At 46.8% G+C, this 15,037-nt stretch overlaps 1 protein-coding gene across 1 annotated transcript in view; it reads left to right on the top strand.

The window, feature by feature from the left end:
• PTPRH (protein tyrosine phosphatase receptor type H) overlaps positions 1-14,660 on the top strand; it is a 33,786-nt gene extending 19,126 nt beyond the window's left edge. The window contains exons 11-19 of the mRNA XM_035134591.2: positions 1,547-1,594; positions 1,775-1,865; positions 3,023-3,113; positions 3,761-3,837; positions 6,653-6,787; positions 7,845-7,967; positions 10,374-10,534; positions 11,355-11,490; positions 12,483-14,660. Coding sequence (XP_034990482.1) covers positions 1,547-1,594; positions 1,775-1,865; positions 3,023-3,113; positions 3,761-3,837; positions 6,653-6,787; positions 7,845-7,967; positions 10,374-10,534; positions 11,355-11,490; positions 12,483-12,620 — 1,000 coding nt within the window. The 3' untranslated portion in view covers positions 12,621-14,660. The remainder of the gene's footprint in view (positions 1-1,546; positions 1,595-1,774; positions 1,866-3,022; positions 3,114-3,760; positions 3,838-6,652; positions 6,788-7,844; positions 7,968-10,373; positions 10,535-11,354; positions 11,491-12,482) is intronic.
• Positions 14,661-15,037: the final 377 nt, after the last annotated feature.

The raw sequence follows: 15,037 nt of genomic DNA, 5'->3' as shown, positions 1-15,037 counted from the left end.
AGGAAAAGAAAACAAGCTGCGTTTATCGGCTTGTATTTCCCCCCAGACGCATTTCCTCTGCAGGGGTGGGGGGGCAAAGAGTCAGGCAGTACACTGAAGTCTTCTCTCCAGCTACAGAGAATCGTAAGACCGCAGGAATCCAGCATCCTGTTCCCACAGTGGCCAACCGAATGCCTATGGGAAAGCAATAAGCAGGACCCAAGCACAAGAGCCCTCTGCCCTCCTGGTATTCAGAAGTCTCCAACCGTGGAGGCAAACCGTGGATGTTAGCCACGTCCCCCAAGAGTTAGTCCAATCCTCTTTTAAAGTTAACCAGGTTGGTGGTCATCACTGCCTCCTGTGGCAGGGAGTTCCATAGTTTGACTATATGTCCCCAATCTTCCAACATTCAGCTTCCTTGGATGGTCACAAGTTCTAGTGTCATGAGAGAGGATTTCTCACAGGCCCTTGGGCGATGCAGTAATTTCCAAATCACACAGCCCTGCTTATGGATTGGCACAAAGGGCCTTTGGTCTAGCGCCGTGGCTCCCCCAGTGGGAGGTTCGGGTACTGCAGGTTTCAGTTCTATAGTATAGTGCCCTGTCAGGCGTTCTGATTAGAGATTATTATTATTTGGGGGGGGGGGAGGCCACTAGGGTCGCCATGTTTTGAAGAACAAAAACGAGGACGCTATGACGACTCTCATTTTAAATACCCCTACTCTATGTAGGCGATAGAAGCTGTGATATATTGCTGAGGGAGCAGTAGGTTTGATGAGACCCTAAGCTACTGAAGGTAACGTGGCCCTTTATATGTCCAACTGTCCTTTGTCAACAACAAATTGTCGCTGTTTTTAGTGTTGAATATATGCTATATGGTAATTTATGGACCTAATAGGTATCTAAAGCCATTTGCACATAACAAATAGGAGCCTACACAACACAAAACACTGTCGCTGTATGTAGGTTTTATTCTATTTGTTTTTTATCTTATATTTTGGAAATGTACATCCAGTTTTTTTTCCTTTACATTTTTTGGGGGGCCCCAAGAGAGTGGGGCCCTAAGCTATAGCTTGTTTAGCTTAGACAGTGGTACCTCTACTTATGAATTTAATGCGTTCCGAATGCACATTCGTAAGTCGAAAAAAATTGTACGTCGAATCCCATAGGAATGCATTGGGAGAAAAAATTCGTAAGTCGAAGCAACCCTATCTAAAAATTCGTAAGTAGAAAAAATCCTATCTAAACCGCATCCAAGATGGCAGACGGAGCTCCGTTCGTAAGTAGAAACATTCGTAAGTAGAGTTATTCGTAAGCAGAGGTACCACCGTACGTAAATCCGGCACTGTGAGGGGGGCAGGAGAAGGGAAGAGGAAAGCAAGTCTTCAACCACCAGTTATGTTTATGTCTCATCCAGAAAGTATAGCCAGAGACATTTTGGCAAATTCCATAAAAATCCACCCGGACGGGAATTTTACCCCTGAAAAAGAGGACGTGTCCTGGGAAAAGAGGACGGGTGGCAACCCTGCCACTTACAGACGTTGCTTAGTTTTCTGTCTCCTTTGCAGGGCGAAGAATGTCTTCGAGAAACAGAGAGCAGATATGGGATTGCCTAGGTGAGGATGAAGGGGTATGGGGTGCATGGACGTAGCCAGGATTTATTTGGGGGGGCAGGCTTTATGTTGCGGGGGGCAGAACCAAGTTATCTGCACCACAATTGGTCAGTTAATTACGTATTGCCTGCTTAAACTTTGAGGTTTCAAGAGAGACCTGTCCCACCTTTTCTTCCCCTGCAGAGCCCTGGACTCCGTGCCTGTGTTGGCTTTCCCAGTTTACTGCCATGAGCGCTTCTCCAACAGCGGCTTTGGTTTTGCCGAGGAATACCAGGTACAAGGTTGCCGTGGCGCTTGTAGCTCGGTAGGCAGAGCGCCCACTTTGCCCGCTCAAGGTCCTGGGTTCGATCCCTGGCGTCGCCAGGCAGGGCTGGGAAAGAAAGGCCCTTGTCCCAAGCCCTGAAGAGCTCCTGCCAGCCAGTGCAGACATTACTGAGCTAGGTGGACCAGGGGTCTGATTGAGTACAAGCCATTTACATTCCTATGATATCTTTATTTAAAATTTAATCACAGCGAAAATACTCTGCCATCCTTGTTTTAGATTGAAAAGGGTATTCCAGAAATTAATAAAGCCCATTTTTAAAGTACCCTAACAATGTGGGTTAGGGACGCGGGTGGCGCTGTGGGTTAAACCACAGAGCCAAGGGCTTGCTGATCAGAAGGTCGGCGGTTCGAATCCCCGCGACAGGGTGAGCTCCCGTTGCTCGGTCCCAGCTCCTGCCAACCTAGCAGTTCAAAAGCACCTCAAAGTGCAAGTAGATAAATAGGTACTGCTACAGCGGGAAGGTAAACGGCGTTTCCGTGTGCTGCTCTGGTTTGCCAGAAGCGGCTTTGTCATTCTGGCCACATGACCTGGAAGCTGTACGCCGGCTCCCTCAGCCAATAACTTGAGATGAGCGCCGCAACCCCAGAGTCGGTCACGACTGGACCTAATGGTCAGGGGTCCCTTTACCTTTACCTTTACCTTTACCAACGTAGCATTAAGCGTCTTCCAGACATTGCTCTTTTTTTTGTATTTCTGTTATTTTTATTGAAGCTATTTGTTGATTTGCTTCAAGAAGATCTTTAAAAACTGAATATAAACCCCAGTTTTCATAACAAACTTTACTCTTGTGTGTCCTTTCCCTCTTGTTTCTTTTACTAATTAAATGAAAGCTGTTACCAGATATAAGAGATTCTGGATCCTATTCAGCTACTCTTTTAAATACTTTACATATCCACTATTTAAATACAGTACTTTAAACATCCACTATTTTAAATACTTAGGCTGCATTCTTTTCTTCTTTTTTGTCAGAATTTTTATATACTGCTTAACATTTTAAGAAACAAAGAAGAACCTTTGGGTTTGTGCTTTGTTGAAGGAGTCGCCTTGTTTTGTAGCTCTCTGTGCCGCTTGTTTCACCATTTCTCTTTTCTTTGCCCATATAACAGCAGCTGCAGGACGTGGGGACAGGACAGCCCCAGAGCGTGGCAGAGAGGCCTGAAAATCAAGCCAAGAATCGCTACAGCAACGTTCTGCCGTGTCAGTTTCATTTCCCCTGCCCTGTTTTTTCCTTTGTCGGTTGCGCTTGGCAAAAGGAGTCTGCTTTAATTTTGAACATCTCACTACGGAGTGGTGGTTTCAGATATAACCTCAAAAGACCAGAGATTCAAGCAGGAGGAGGCGGGAGGGGTCTGTCATTGGTGCTTGAGAGTCACCTGACCCTTGACCCAGAATTCTCGGGTAAGGCAGGCTTTGGCTCAGATCGATGAACTTCTTCGGAAAACTTCTAGCCTCATTCCCCACTACTTCAGATAATTTTTTCTGGCAATGGGAGGAATGTGCATTGACCCTTGAGGGCTGGATTTCTTCCTGCATCTGCCACTTTCGGACCCACATTTGATATAAAAATTATTTGGCATACATAGTTTCTCCCCCTTTTTTTCTTCACAACAACCCTGTGAGGTAGGCTAGGCCCAGAGAAAGGGAGCTTTTTGACTGAGTGGGGATTTGAACCCTAGTCTGACACTCTGGCCACCACACCACATTGCCTCTGCTGCTCAACTTTATTCCTGCTACTTTTCAGTTATGTAAATTCATATTTGGTGCTGCTTTACTTTCAGTTTTATCCATTTTTCAGTTCACCCTCCCTGCTTTTACTTTTAACCCCTTTGGTTCCTTCTCTGCAGATGACCACTCGCGAGTTCAGCTCACCATCAAATCTGGAGACCCCAACTCAGATTACATCAATGCAAGCTACATGCCTGTGAGTCGTCATCTCCCCTCCTCTCCCCGGCTGCATTTTTGTGTGAGATGTGGTTTGGGACCCTTTGTGATTCATCCTGGACAAAAACTTTATAACTTAAGTTAAGCTTGGCATAGATTTGGGATTCGACTTTAGCACCATATATTCTCAGCCCCCAATATATACCGGTAATGCCAACTAGCCTCCAGTTTTCTCCCAGGGTTCATTAACCTCCAATTAATGAGCAACAACCTCATGGTTAGAGAGAGTCTGCTTTGACTTTGCACATCTCACTACAGAGTGACTTTGAGTACACTTATTCTCACTTTTTGTAGCTTGCTTTTAGACAAGCAATGGAAACTTTTTTTTATTTCAGCTAGCTTTTGTAGGTTGCCATCCTTGTTTTGACTCTTACTGCTTTCTCTGTCATTTTAAGAGCTGGTTTCGTTTTTTAACGACACGTTATTGCTATTATACTAGGGGCTGCCCACTTGCTTTCTTTGCCCGCCAGTCCCATCTATCCCCACCCAACCCCAACCACCCTTTGCCAAAGCCACCCAGCACCCACCTCGCACCCAAAACAGCAGCCCCTCCTCTCCTAAAGCTCACCAAACCTCTGCGTCTTGCCTGAGCTGCCCACTCACTTGTCAGGGCTGTTTACCTGCCTGTCTCTGGTTCTGGTTCTCTCCTCTTCACCCTCTGACATTGCTGTGAGGCCCAACAGCTCTGGGAACCCAGTTTATCTTGTCTGTGGCAAAGCAAAGTGCAGTGTGACGACATTCTTGAATTGTTATTATATGTTTAGATACTGCTTTATTTTTGGTTAGCAGCCACCTTGAATAAATATACGGAAAAGCAAGGCATACAAATGACAAAAATCTGGGCAACACTTCTATTAGAAGTGGGGTGTGTGGGATGGAATACTGGGGCAGACAAGTCACAACAGTTCCTAGAGTGTCCACTAGGAGGAACTCACCTGGAGGAACACCTGACTAAGTTCAGTTTCCTGTTCCTCCAGACATGCAGATGAGATGGATTAGCTGGCAGATAAAAGCCCCTAGCCAGCAGCCATTCCTTCTCTTAGCCATCTCTTCTTCAATGGGAACACATCTCCAGAGAATCTCCAGTTAGGATGGTTCTCCCTCTCGGCCTGCTGCCAAGAGAGAGACCAGATGGAGCCTTACTCTACTAAGTAGTCTCCACATGTACATATTTTTAACTTTTCTACGTAAGCCTGCCTTTCTGAGATTATGCTGTTAACTCAGGATGAACCTGTAAGTAAACTCTATCCTATTTTAGTTACAGGTAGGTAGCCGTGTTGGTCTGAGTCGAAACAAAATAAAAAAATTCCTTCAGTAGCACCTTAAAGACCAACTAAGTTTTAATTTTGGTATGAGCTTTCGTGTGCATGCATCTGATGAAGTGTGCATGCACACGAAAGCTCATACCAAAATTAAAACTTAGTTTGTCTTTAAGGTGCTACTGAAGGAATTTTTTTTATTTTCTATCTTATTTTAATACTATTGTGTCGTGTATTTCTTTTAAGAGGGAAAAAGGGGATTTGCCAGGAAGTATAATGTTGTATAGGTTTTTACAAACCTGAACGCACACGTTTTGCTGTGCACAAAAAAAAGGGGAATGTCACTCTGCTGATATTGGAAGCTTGATAACACAAGCTTGGATAGGATCTATCTAATAATATATCCTAATCCACATCCTTAACATTCCCACAGGGGGCAGACAGCGCAGGATTTGGGAGGGGTTGTATCCCCGCTTATATGATAACTGGTGACTATTACAGTGGTACCTCGGTTTATGAACACAATTGGTTCCGGAAGTCTGTTCATAAACTGAAGCATTCATAAACTGAAGCGAACTTTCCCATGGAAAGTAATGGAAAGTGGATTGATCTGTTCCAGACGGTCCGCAGAGTACTTAAACTGAAGAGTTCATAAACTGAAGTGAACTTTCCCATTGAAAGTAATGGAAAGTGAATTAATCCATTCCAGATGGGTCCGCGGAGTACTCAACCTGAAGCGTACTTAACCCAAAGCATGGGTGTAATTTGTTCTGGAAGTCTGTTCATAAACTGAAGCGAACTTCCCCATTGAAAGTAATGGAAAGTGAATTAATCCATTCTAGATGGGTCCGCGGCGTTCGTAAACCGAAAATTCGTAAACCGAGGTGTTCATAAACCGAGGTTCCACTGTAATGGCATGTGAATGTCTGAAGAAGTGTGCATGCACACGAAAGCTCATACCTATGACAAATTTAGTTGGTCTCTAAGGTGCTACTGGAAGGAATTTTTTTAATTTTTTGTTTCGACTACGTCAGACCAACACGGCTACCTACCTGTAACATGTGAATGTGTGTGTGTGAACCTCAGCCACTGTTGAAATGTGGCCTCCTTCAGCTTTCCACCACATAAAGTGGTTCTCAGTCTAAACAAGTTTTGCCATTCTTCGTTGTGTCTACAGTGGTCCCTCGACTTACGAAGTACTCGACTTACGAAATTTCGAGTTACGAATGGGGAAAAAATGGCCGCACGTTTATGGTTTTTTTTGACATCCGAAAGGAAAACCATTGCGGTTTAGATGGGGTTTTCTCAACTTACAAATTTTAGATGCGGTTTACTCGACTTAAGAATTTTTCCATTTCCATTGCATTCCTATGGGAAACCACTTTTCCCCAACTTACAAATTTTTCGACCTACGAATGTGCATTCGGAACGGATTAAATTCGTAAGTCAGTCGAGGGACCACTGTACATTAGATTTCCCCTTGATTCTGTACTAAGGCAAAGCGCTCTCTCTCTCCTTCCTCTTTACTCACTCCAGGGCTTTGAGAGGGAAAAGGAGTTCATAGCAGCCCAAGGCCCACTGCCTGGGACTCTGTACGACTTCTGGCGCATGATATGGGAGCAGCAGATCGTGACCATGGTCATGCTCACTAACTGCGCCGAGAACGGACGGGTGAGAATTGTGCCGTTTGGCTGGGAGTCAGGAAACCGCTGGCTTGAACAATGTTCTGCCTCTTGGGGGATGCCCATTGGGGGATGTGGGTGGTGCTGTGGTGTAAACCACTGAGCCTCTTGGGCTTGCCGATCGGAAGGTTGGTAGTTTGAATCCCCATAAAGCTCCCGTTGCTCTGTCCCAGCTCCTGCCAACCTAGCAGTTTGAAAGCATGCCAGTGCAAGTAGAGAAATAGGTACTGCTGCGGTGGGAAGGTAAACAGCGTTTCCGTGCGCTCTGGTTTCCATTACGGTGTTCTGTTGTGCCAGAAGCGGTTTAGTCATGGTGGCCACATGATCTGGAAAGCTGTCTTTGGACAAACACCGGCTCCCTTGGCCTGAAAACGAGATGAGCGCCGCAACCCCATAGTCGCCTTTGACTGGACTGAACCGTCCAGGGGTCCTTTTACCTTTACCTTTACTTGCCCATTCGGAAGGCGCAAGCCATCTAGAGCTGTACAAAATATTATCTACCATTTTGGGGTAGGGTGGGGTTCAAAACTAGTTTTTTCAGTGGGATAGAAATCCCCCCTCCCCAATACCTCTGAGATTGATCGCTTCTTCTTCCTTAATCCTCTTCAGTGCCATCGTTTCCCCTGTTTTCTTTCTCCTTCATGAATTAGCTGCATGAATGATCCCACCCCTTCAGGTTGAGGCCATGATGCTAAGCAGCCAATTCGATGGTAAATTGAAGGCAACTTACACAAATAAGCAAATCTTTCTTTTTTCTTCTCTAGAAGTGATGGGAATTTGTCTGGACATTTTTCAACGTTTTGTAAAAGGCAGCAGATAGGATCAGGCAGGGAGCAGAAGTGAGCTTGTTCCAAAGAACTTGCGACTCCCCAGCTCCTGCGAGGAGGGTGTAGATGTAGACCTGGTCTTCAGGACCCTGGATCGGCAGCAGCCCAACCAAAACCTGACCAAAGTTTGACAATTGCTCTGCTCTTCCAATAAGGCCAGTCCTTCCACTAATGTTCTTGGCTCTCCCCTTGCCCCTTCCCCAACCTTCTTCTGGTCAGGTGAAATGTGAACGCTACTGGCCTCTGGACTACACACCCTGCACCTACGACAACATCACGGTGTCCGTCATCACAGAGACAATCCTCCCCGACTGGACCATCCGGGATTTCACTATCAAGCAGGTGACAGAGCAGGGATCAGGACCGCCTCCCCCGGCGTTCCATCCAAATGGTTTCTGCCAGAATAACTGCCCTGTGAAGAGATATTTATCCAACTGTTTTATCATTGCAACTGAGGCTGTTGCCAATTCCGCAGTCTCTTTTCTCCAGCCTTTTGACACCTGAGTGGTAGATTTTTGAGATCTGTTCTTGTTTTCTTAGTTTTCTGATCTTAGTGTTGTGTTTTTAATTGCCAGGACACATCCTGGGACCTTAGGGTGAAGATTGGGAAGTGAATCAAATTGTTATTGTTTAATCATAATGATGATGATGATCATCATAAATAACAATAATGGTGATGATAATCGTGGCTATAATAATGGTACTGGTCGTCATAATTTTAATTGAAGATATCCCTTTGAAAAATGATAATAATGAAATTATCAATCCTTCTAATTGCGAACTCAACAAAATAAAAGGGAGTCACCGAGAGACAAGAGGGAAGTAATCAGTGGCGGAGCTTCAAGCTCCAGCGGGGGCGGGGAGAGAGTAGGCGGGGGCGTGGCTGGCTGCGTCCGGGGGGGGGGGATGACACGTGTCCCGGGGGCATGACACGCTGCCCGCAGGGGCGTGGCGTGTGTCCCGGGAACGTGGCACCCAGTGCAGGGGGGGGCAGCCGCGATGGCTCCCCACTGGGATCGTGCCGCTGGGGGCGGTGCGCTCCCCCCGCAACCCTGTTCCTCCGCCAGTGGAAGTAATCCCAAGGCATGCATAAGCCAAAAATACCCTTTAAAACACTGGGGGATGGGCAGCCTTATAAAGCCCAAATAATTTCTAGTTGAAAAACACCTATCAGTCACCCATTCCCACCACCCTTTTGAGTAATACCCCTCCCCACCCTCTCACTATATGTGGGGATTTGGTGACTTCTGTTTCAGTGTATCTGATGAAGTGTGCATGCACACGAAAGCTCATACCAATGACAAACTTAGTTGGTCTCTAAGGTGCTACTGGAAGGAATTTTTTTATGTAGTTGAAAAACAACAACAACAACAACAACAACAACAACAACAACAACAACAACAACAACACTATACCACCCTTCATCCAAAGATCTCTTTTTTCAAATGATATTTATTTATTTTATAAGAATGAAAAAAAAATACAAAATACAAAAATACACAAAAAAGAAAATAAAACACAAAAATGCAGAATACAAAAAATGGAAAAGAAAAATGAAATTCATATTTATAATTCTTATATGTTAACATTTGTGACTTCCTCGTCTCCCCCCTCACTTCTTCCAATCTTCTTCCACCGACTCTTCTCCCTGATCACGTAGTCTCCCGGTCAGCTCGGCCAGTTCCATAAATTCAGTCATCTTCATTTGCCATTCATCCGCTGTTGGTACATCTTTCATCTTCCAATTCTTAGCTATCAAAATTCTTGCTGCTGTTGTGGCATACAGAAAAAAAAGGTAATATCTTTTTTGGGAATTTCTTCTCTAACTATTCCAAGTAAACAGGCTTCTGGTTTTTTTTTAATAAAGGTGTTTTTCAACACTTTTTTCATTTCATTATAAATCTTTTCCCAGAAGTCTTTTACTTTGGGGCAAGTCCACCCATCCAAAGATCTCAGGGTGGTTTACAAGATAAAGATACAGAAACAATCAGGAAAATGAGGGCAACTAGGAGAAGAAGGGGCATTTGAGCCCCTTGCAAGGAACCCATGACTGGCTTGCTGGAACCCTGAGTGAGAGCACTGCTATTAGGAAGTGTCAGAAGCCACTGGGATATGTGGACAACTGTTACCTTGTGTGGTGCAGGTGGCAAGTTCTGTACCCTCAGGAACCCCAGGCTGACTCTGCCCACCTAGATGGGTTATATGATGTTTCTGGGCAGGATATGAGAGAGGCTTCCTGATCTTGAGCCACACGATCTTCCTGAATTCTGTTGTGCCTCCTGTATATTGGGTTGTTTTTGGCCCTGATCCCAGCTTGATCCTAGATCCTGCATCCCAAATTTCACCCTCCGCTTGTAGTTCACTCTTCCGTCTCAACCACTGGCTCATCCCAAAGTACCTGATCTCCACCTCCTGGCCCAGCCCTGACAGCGGGCGAGGAAGGTACGCTGCGACATTTTGTTGCAGGCCCCACACTTTGTTCTCTCGGACGCCAAGCTCAGGTGGTTGAGTTTGGGAGCGGAACGGAGCCACTTCAAAATAAAATTGCAAACTCCCTAAGGTATGCAGAACCATAGAAGTTTGGAAATAAAAACAAACAAAAACTCTTCCCCCTCCCCCAGTGGTTTGACAAGGACCTGAGAGCTTCCATAGCCTTCAGGGTGTTGAGGGGCCAGTTGAAAAGAGACGGAGGTGAAACCCAGGGGTGGCTCTGAAGAAAGCGCTTGAATTGTGTGTACGTCCCAACAGGTGAACCTATCCGAGGTCCACCTTGCCAGGCATTACCACTACACGTCGTGGCCGGACCATGGGGTGCCCAAGATCACAAGCACCATCCTTCACTTCCGAGACCTCGTGAGGGCCCACATAGAGGAGCACAGAGACGCTGGGCCAGCTCTGGTACACTGCAGGTAAACCCAAGAGGAGAGGAAGAGAGGATCGGGGCAGGGAAGAGCCAGGGGGAAGTGTATCCCACAGATTCTGTGGACTGAGGCAGCGTAGAGACCACAAATGGAGACCCACTTCAACCCAGAGTGGCTTAACTATCCATAATGCTTCTTCCCAGAGAATTCTGGGAATTGTGGCTCTGGGAGGGGAATAGGGAGTCTCTTAACAACTCCCAGCACCCTTAATGAACTACAGCTCTCATAATTCTTTGGGGGCAGCCATGACTCTTTGAAGTGGCATCGTGGCACTGAAAATGTGTCGTGTGAATGTGGTGTTTGGTCTTCTGGGTGGTGTCACGGTCCGGTCGGCGGGTGGTTGAAGCCCTGGCTGAGGACGCCAGGACCAGAGGCAAGATGGTGGTGTAGAAGCAGGAACAGGTGCAGGGCTGAGGGTCCAGCAGTAGGCAGTCGCAGGGTCAAGGAGCAAGGCGGAGGCGAAGGTCTGGGAGTCGAGGAGCAAGGCGTCGGCAAGGCAAAGGTCCAAGGGTCGAGGAGCGAGGCGAAGGATCAAGGAACAGGAGGCCAGATGCAACAAGGCAGGGATAGCGTTGCTGTGGCCAAGAGCTGAAGGGAAATGCTGAGCTTTTATCCCTCCCAGCTCTTGCCACCAGGTGCAGTGAGTTACCAAGTGGCCTCACCTGAGTGGCCACTCCTTGCTTCCCCAGCACAAGCTGAGGCAGGCCCCAGTCCTGCAAAGCACTACAGGCCCCAGAGCCTGACTCCTGCCCATACTCCTGACAGGTGGGATGTCTTGGTTGACGCTGTCCTCTACTTCCCTCTTCAGCGCAGGCGTAGGCCGGACAGGGACGTTCATCTCCCTGGACTCCCTACTGCGCCAAGCCCAGGTCACGGGTGAGCTCGGAGTCTTCTCCTTCGTTCGGAAGCTGAGGATGAACCGTCCACTCATGATTCAGACTGAGGTGAGAGGCTCAGAGTATGTCGTTACGTGAAGCAGATCTGTCCTGTGGACACAGTTCTCCTCAGGAAATGTTAACATTATCCTGGGGACCTTGTCAGAGACAGGACCCAAGTACTGTACTTGCTTCGCTATTCACTAGTTCCTAAAATGGATGTGGGTGGCACTGTGGTCTAAACCACTGAACCTCTTGGACAGGCATCCCCAAACTTCGGCCCTCCAGATGTTTTGGACTACAATTCCCATCATCCCTGACCAATGGTCCTGTTAGCTAGAGATCATGGGAGTTGTAGGCCAAAACGTCTGGAGGGCCGTAGTTTGGGGATGCCTGCTCTTGGGCTTGCTATTCAGAAGGTCGGCAGTTCGAATCCCTGTGACAGGGTGCGCTCCCGTCGCTCTGTCCCAGCTCCTGCCAACCTAGCAGTTCAAAAGCACGCCAGTGCAAGTAAATAAATAGGTACCGCTGTGGCGGGAAGGTAAACGGCGCTTCCGTGCACTCTGGTTTCCGTCCCGGTGTCCCGTTGCGCCAGAAGCGGTTTAGTCATGCTGGCCACATGACTCGGAAAGCTGTCTGTGGACAAACGCCAGCTCCCTCAACCTGAAAGCGAGATGAGTGCCGCAACCCCATAGTCGCCTTTGAGTGGACTTAACCTTTAGTCACTAAACAGCTTCCCTCTGGCTCTCTTTGGACATTTCAGTTCTCTGTTAAACAACTTAAGAGGAGGCAGGCAAACATCTGGGCCATCCATCACATCTGAAAGGAGGAGCACGACCTATTGATTGGGGCCTCTGGTTGACCCCTGTGAGGGCAGGGTGCTGGACAAGATGGGCCATGGGCCTCATCCAGCAGGGCTTCTTTTGACATAAGTACTCAAAGCTGCCCTTTGACAGAGAGCTGAATCTTCCTGAGCTATATATGTGACAAAGCAAGTTGAAATTCTGTCCTCCTGGCAGTGCTCTAATCCCACACCCCCTTAACACCTCTTTTCTCTGCAGTCCCAGTTCATCTTCCTTCACCAATGTCTCCTGGACGCCCTCCGGCCTCCTCCGCAGAGCGACAGTGAGAAGACAGAGCACACGGCAGTGTATGAAAACACCTGGGCTCTGCAAGGCTACGAGGTGTCCCGGGTGTGACAGTCTGTCTTCTTTGGCCATCATCCCGGCAAGAGCCAAGGAGGCCCATGTGCCCAAGGGGCGTGGAAACCACAGCAGACTTTGAGATGTGCTTCCCTAGGGAGGGAGAGGCTGCTTCCTAGAGGAGACGCAAACTCACTTGCGATCCCTTCCCCTGCCCCAGTTTTGACATGATTGTGCCAGCCAGCTGAGGAAGCGATGAGGTGTGTGTGTGTGTGTGTCTCTCTCTCTCTCCCCACCCCCTTCTCTCTTTGTGGGTTGGAAGTTAAATTGCACACATTGTATCTGTCGGGAACATACGAAATGGAAATGTGGAGGACCCACCTTAGGACTGAGAAGCTGAGAGGAGCCTAAATGGTCTTGCAGCGACCTGTCCTTTGGCTTTATGGGTGAAAGGCAGGTACGAAATTTTACAAAGAAAATGAAATAACCAATCAGCACACATATATCTGAGGATACGACTGTAGTAGCTCTTCTGTAGCAGCTCTGGAGGCAAATGGTAGCTTCATGTGTGTGGGAGGGAGGTGATTTTTGGTGGGGGAACGTAATGGGGGACTGGGACAAGCCCCCCATTTCCCCACTGCACCACTCTAACAGCCTATCTCAGGCTTCCCAGGGTAAGGAGAAGTACAGGAGGAGAATCGCACACACAGGATTCAAAGATGTGCTTAATGTAACCCCTGGGTTGGCCAGGGGTTAAAGTGGGTGGGGGAGAGGAAAAGAAGAGGCATCTAGCAAATGAAATTAGCAGGATCTACCATGAAGAAACTTATAATAAGCTTAATCAAAAGCAGGGAAGCCTCCAGAAGTGTAGAGAGCAGACATTGGGTGATGATTGGCAACCACTTGTCCTAACTATAGGAAGGCAAACCCACTTAGCTCAGTTGTTTAGAGCGTGGCGCTGATAATGCCAAGGTTGCAGGTTCAATCCCTGTAAGGGCCAGCTGCATATTCCTGCATTGCAATGGGGTTGGACTAGATGATCCTCAGGGGCCCTTCGAATTCTATTATTCACCCCAAGAAGAAACAAAATCAGCTTTGTCTATAAGTCCGCAGCATTGGACTTGAGAGCCAGTGTGGTGTAGGGGTTAGTGTGTCGGACTTGCGCTCCTTGGAGGAAAAGCGAAAGATAAACACAATAAATAAATGAAAGATAAAATTGACTAAACCACAAGCAGATTAAGTGGCCCGCATGTTTGTTGCATATTGACGATATGGTGATGAGATCCACTGTAGTGTTTACAGAAAGAATCTTTGATTCAGGAGCCTTTGGCTCAGCCATGAAGCTCACTGGGCCTGCGCCATCTCATCCGCACTATTTTATCCAAGCTCCCAGGGTTGTTGTGAAGATATATTGAGGAGGGGCGGGGGTGGAATGCCACGCACAAAGTCCTGAGTTCCCTGGAGGAAAAGTAATGAACAAAAGCGGAAGGGATTGGAGAGGATGAAATTCTTTTCCTGTGTGCAAAAGATTTCTTGTATCATCCCAGAGAGGTGATTCTCATTTGCCGCAGGAGTGCAGATTCACACAAGCCCCACAACAGAAATCCCCACAACAACCAGAGCCAAGATGAGGATTGCAACAGCTCACCCACATGGTTTTCAAGGACAGGTCATACAAAGGGGGTTGGTGCAAGTTCAGTATGAAAATCCTCAGTAGATAAAACCTCCTCATGGCTTCTGGTATTCTAGATGCCTAGTCTTCTCAAGCTCATGTCTTGAAGCCCTGTCAGTTTCCCTCCAATCATTGTTTATACAAATTAGGGCTGTCGCCAAACCGAAGAAATTTTACAAATGGACACCCCACTGATTGTAGACTTCGCTGGAGGTGTAGGATTGCAGCCACAGCTGGATCACTGTGTGCATTTGGGTCAGCTAATCAGTTGATTAAATCTACATTGATTTGCGTATGAGTAAGCCAATACCACCAGGGGGGGGGAGCATAATTCTGATTTATTTTGGGGTTTTAGATGGTTTATCTGAATCTACTTATGAATCACTTCCCATAAAAGATCTCAAAACAATTTCACAGCAAAAACAATCCGCAATGAAAAACAATTCCATATGTAAAAACAAAAAGGATGGGTGGGTGGATGGATAGAGTATAATTTATTATACAGTTAAAAACGAGAGTACTCTATTTAATACAAAAAATACTAATGTGGATAAAATAGAGAGAAATAAAATGGTAGGTAAACAAAACTGAACATTTAATAACTTGAAAAAGAGATAGAACGTCTGTGTAGACCCAGTAGGTAAGAATGACTGGTGTATTTCGTAGGTTGTCGTGCAAAATTTTGCAACTCATGCTGTAATCTTTGGTTTTCCATCTTCTAGAAGTAAACTGGACAGCTCCAAACTAGAACTTCTGGGCATTCTTCTAAGAAATGGGGCGATGGTCTTGTACGAGCATCTTG

Source organism: Zootoca vivipara, chromosome 13 (assembly GCF_963506605.1).
Source record: "Zootoca vivipara chromosome 13, rZooViv1.1, whole genome shotgun sequence".
Classification (NCBI taxonomy): domain Eukaryota; kingdom Metazoa; phylum Chordata; class Lepidosauria; order Squamata; family Lacertidae; genus Zootoca; species Zootoca vivipara.
Note: the sequence above shows the minus strand (reverse complement) of the source record. Positions and strands in the feature narration are given on the sequence as shown.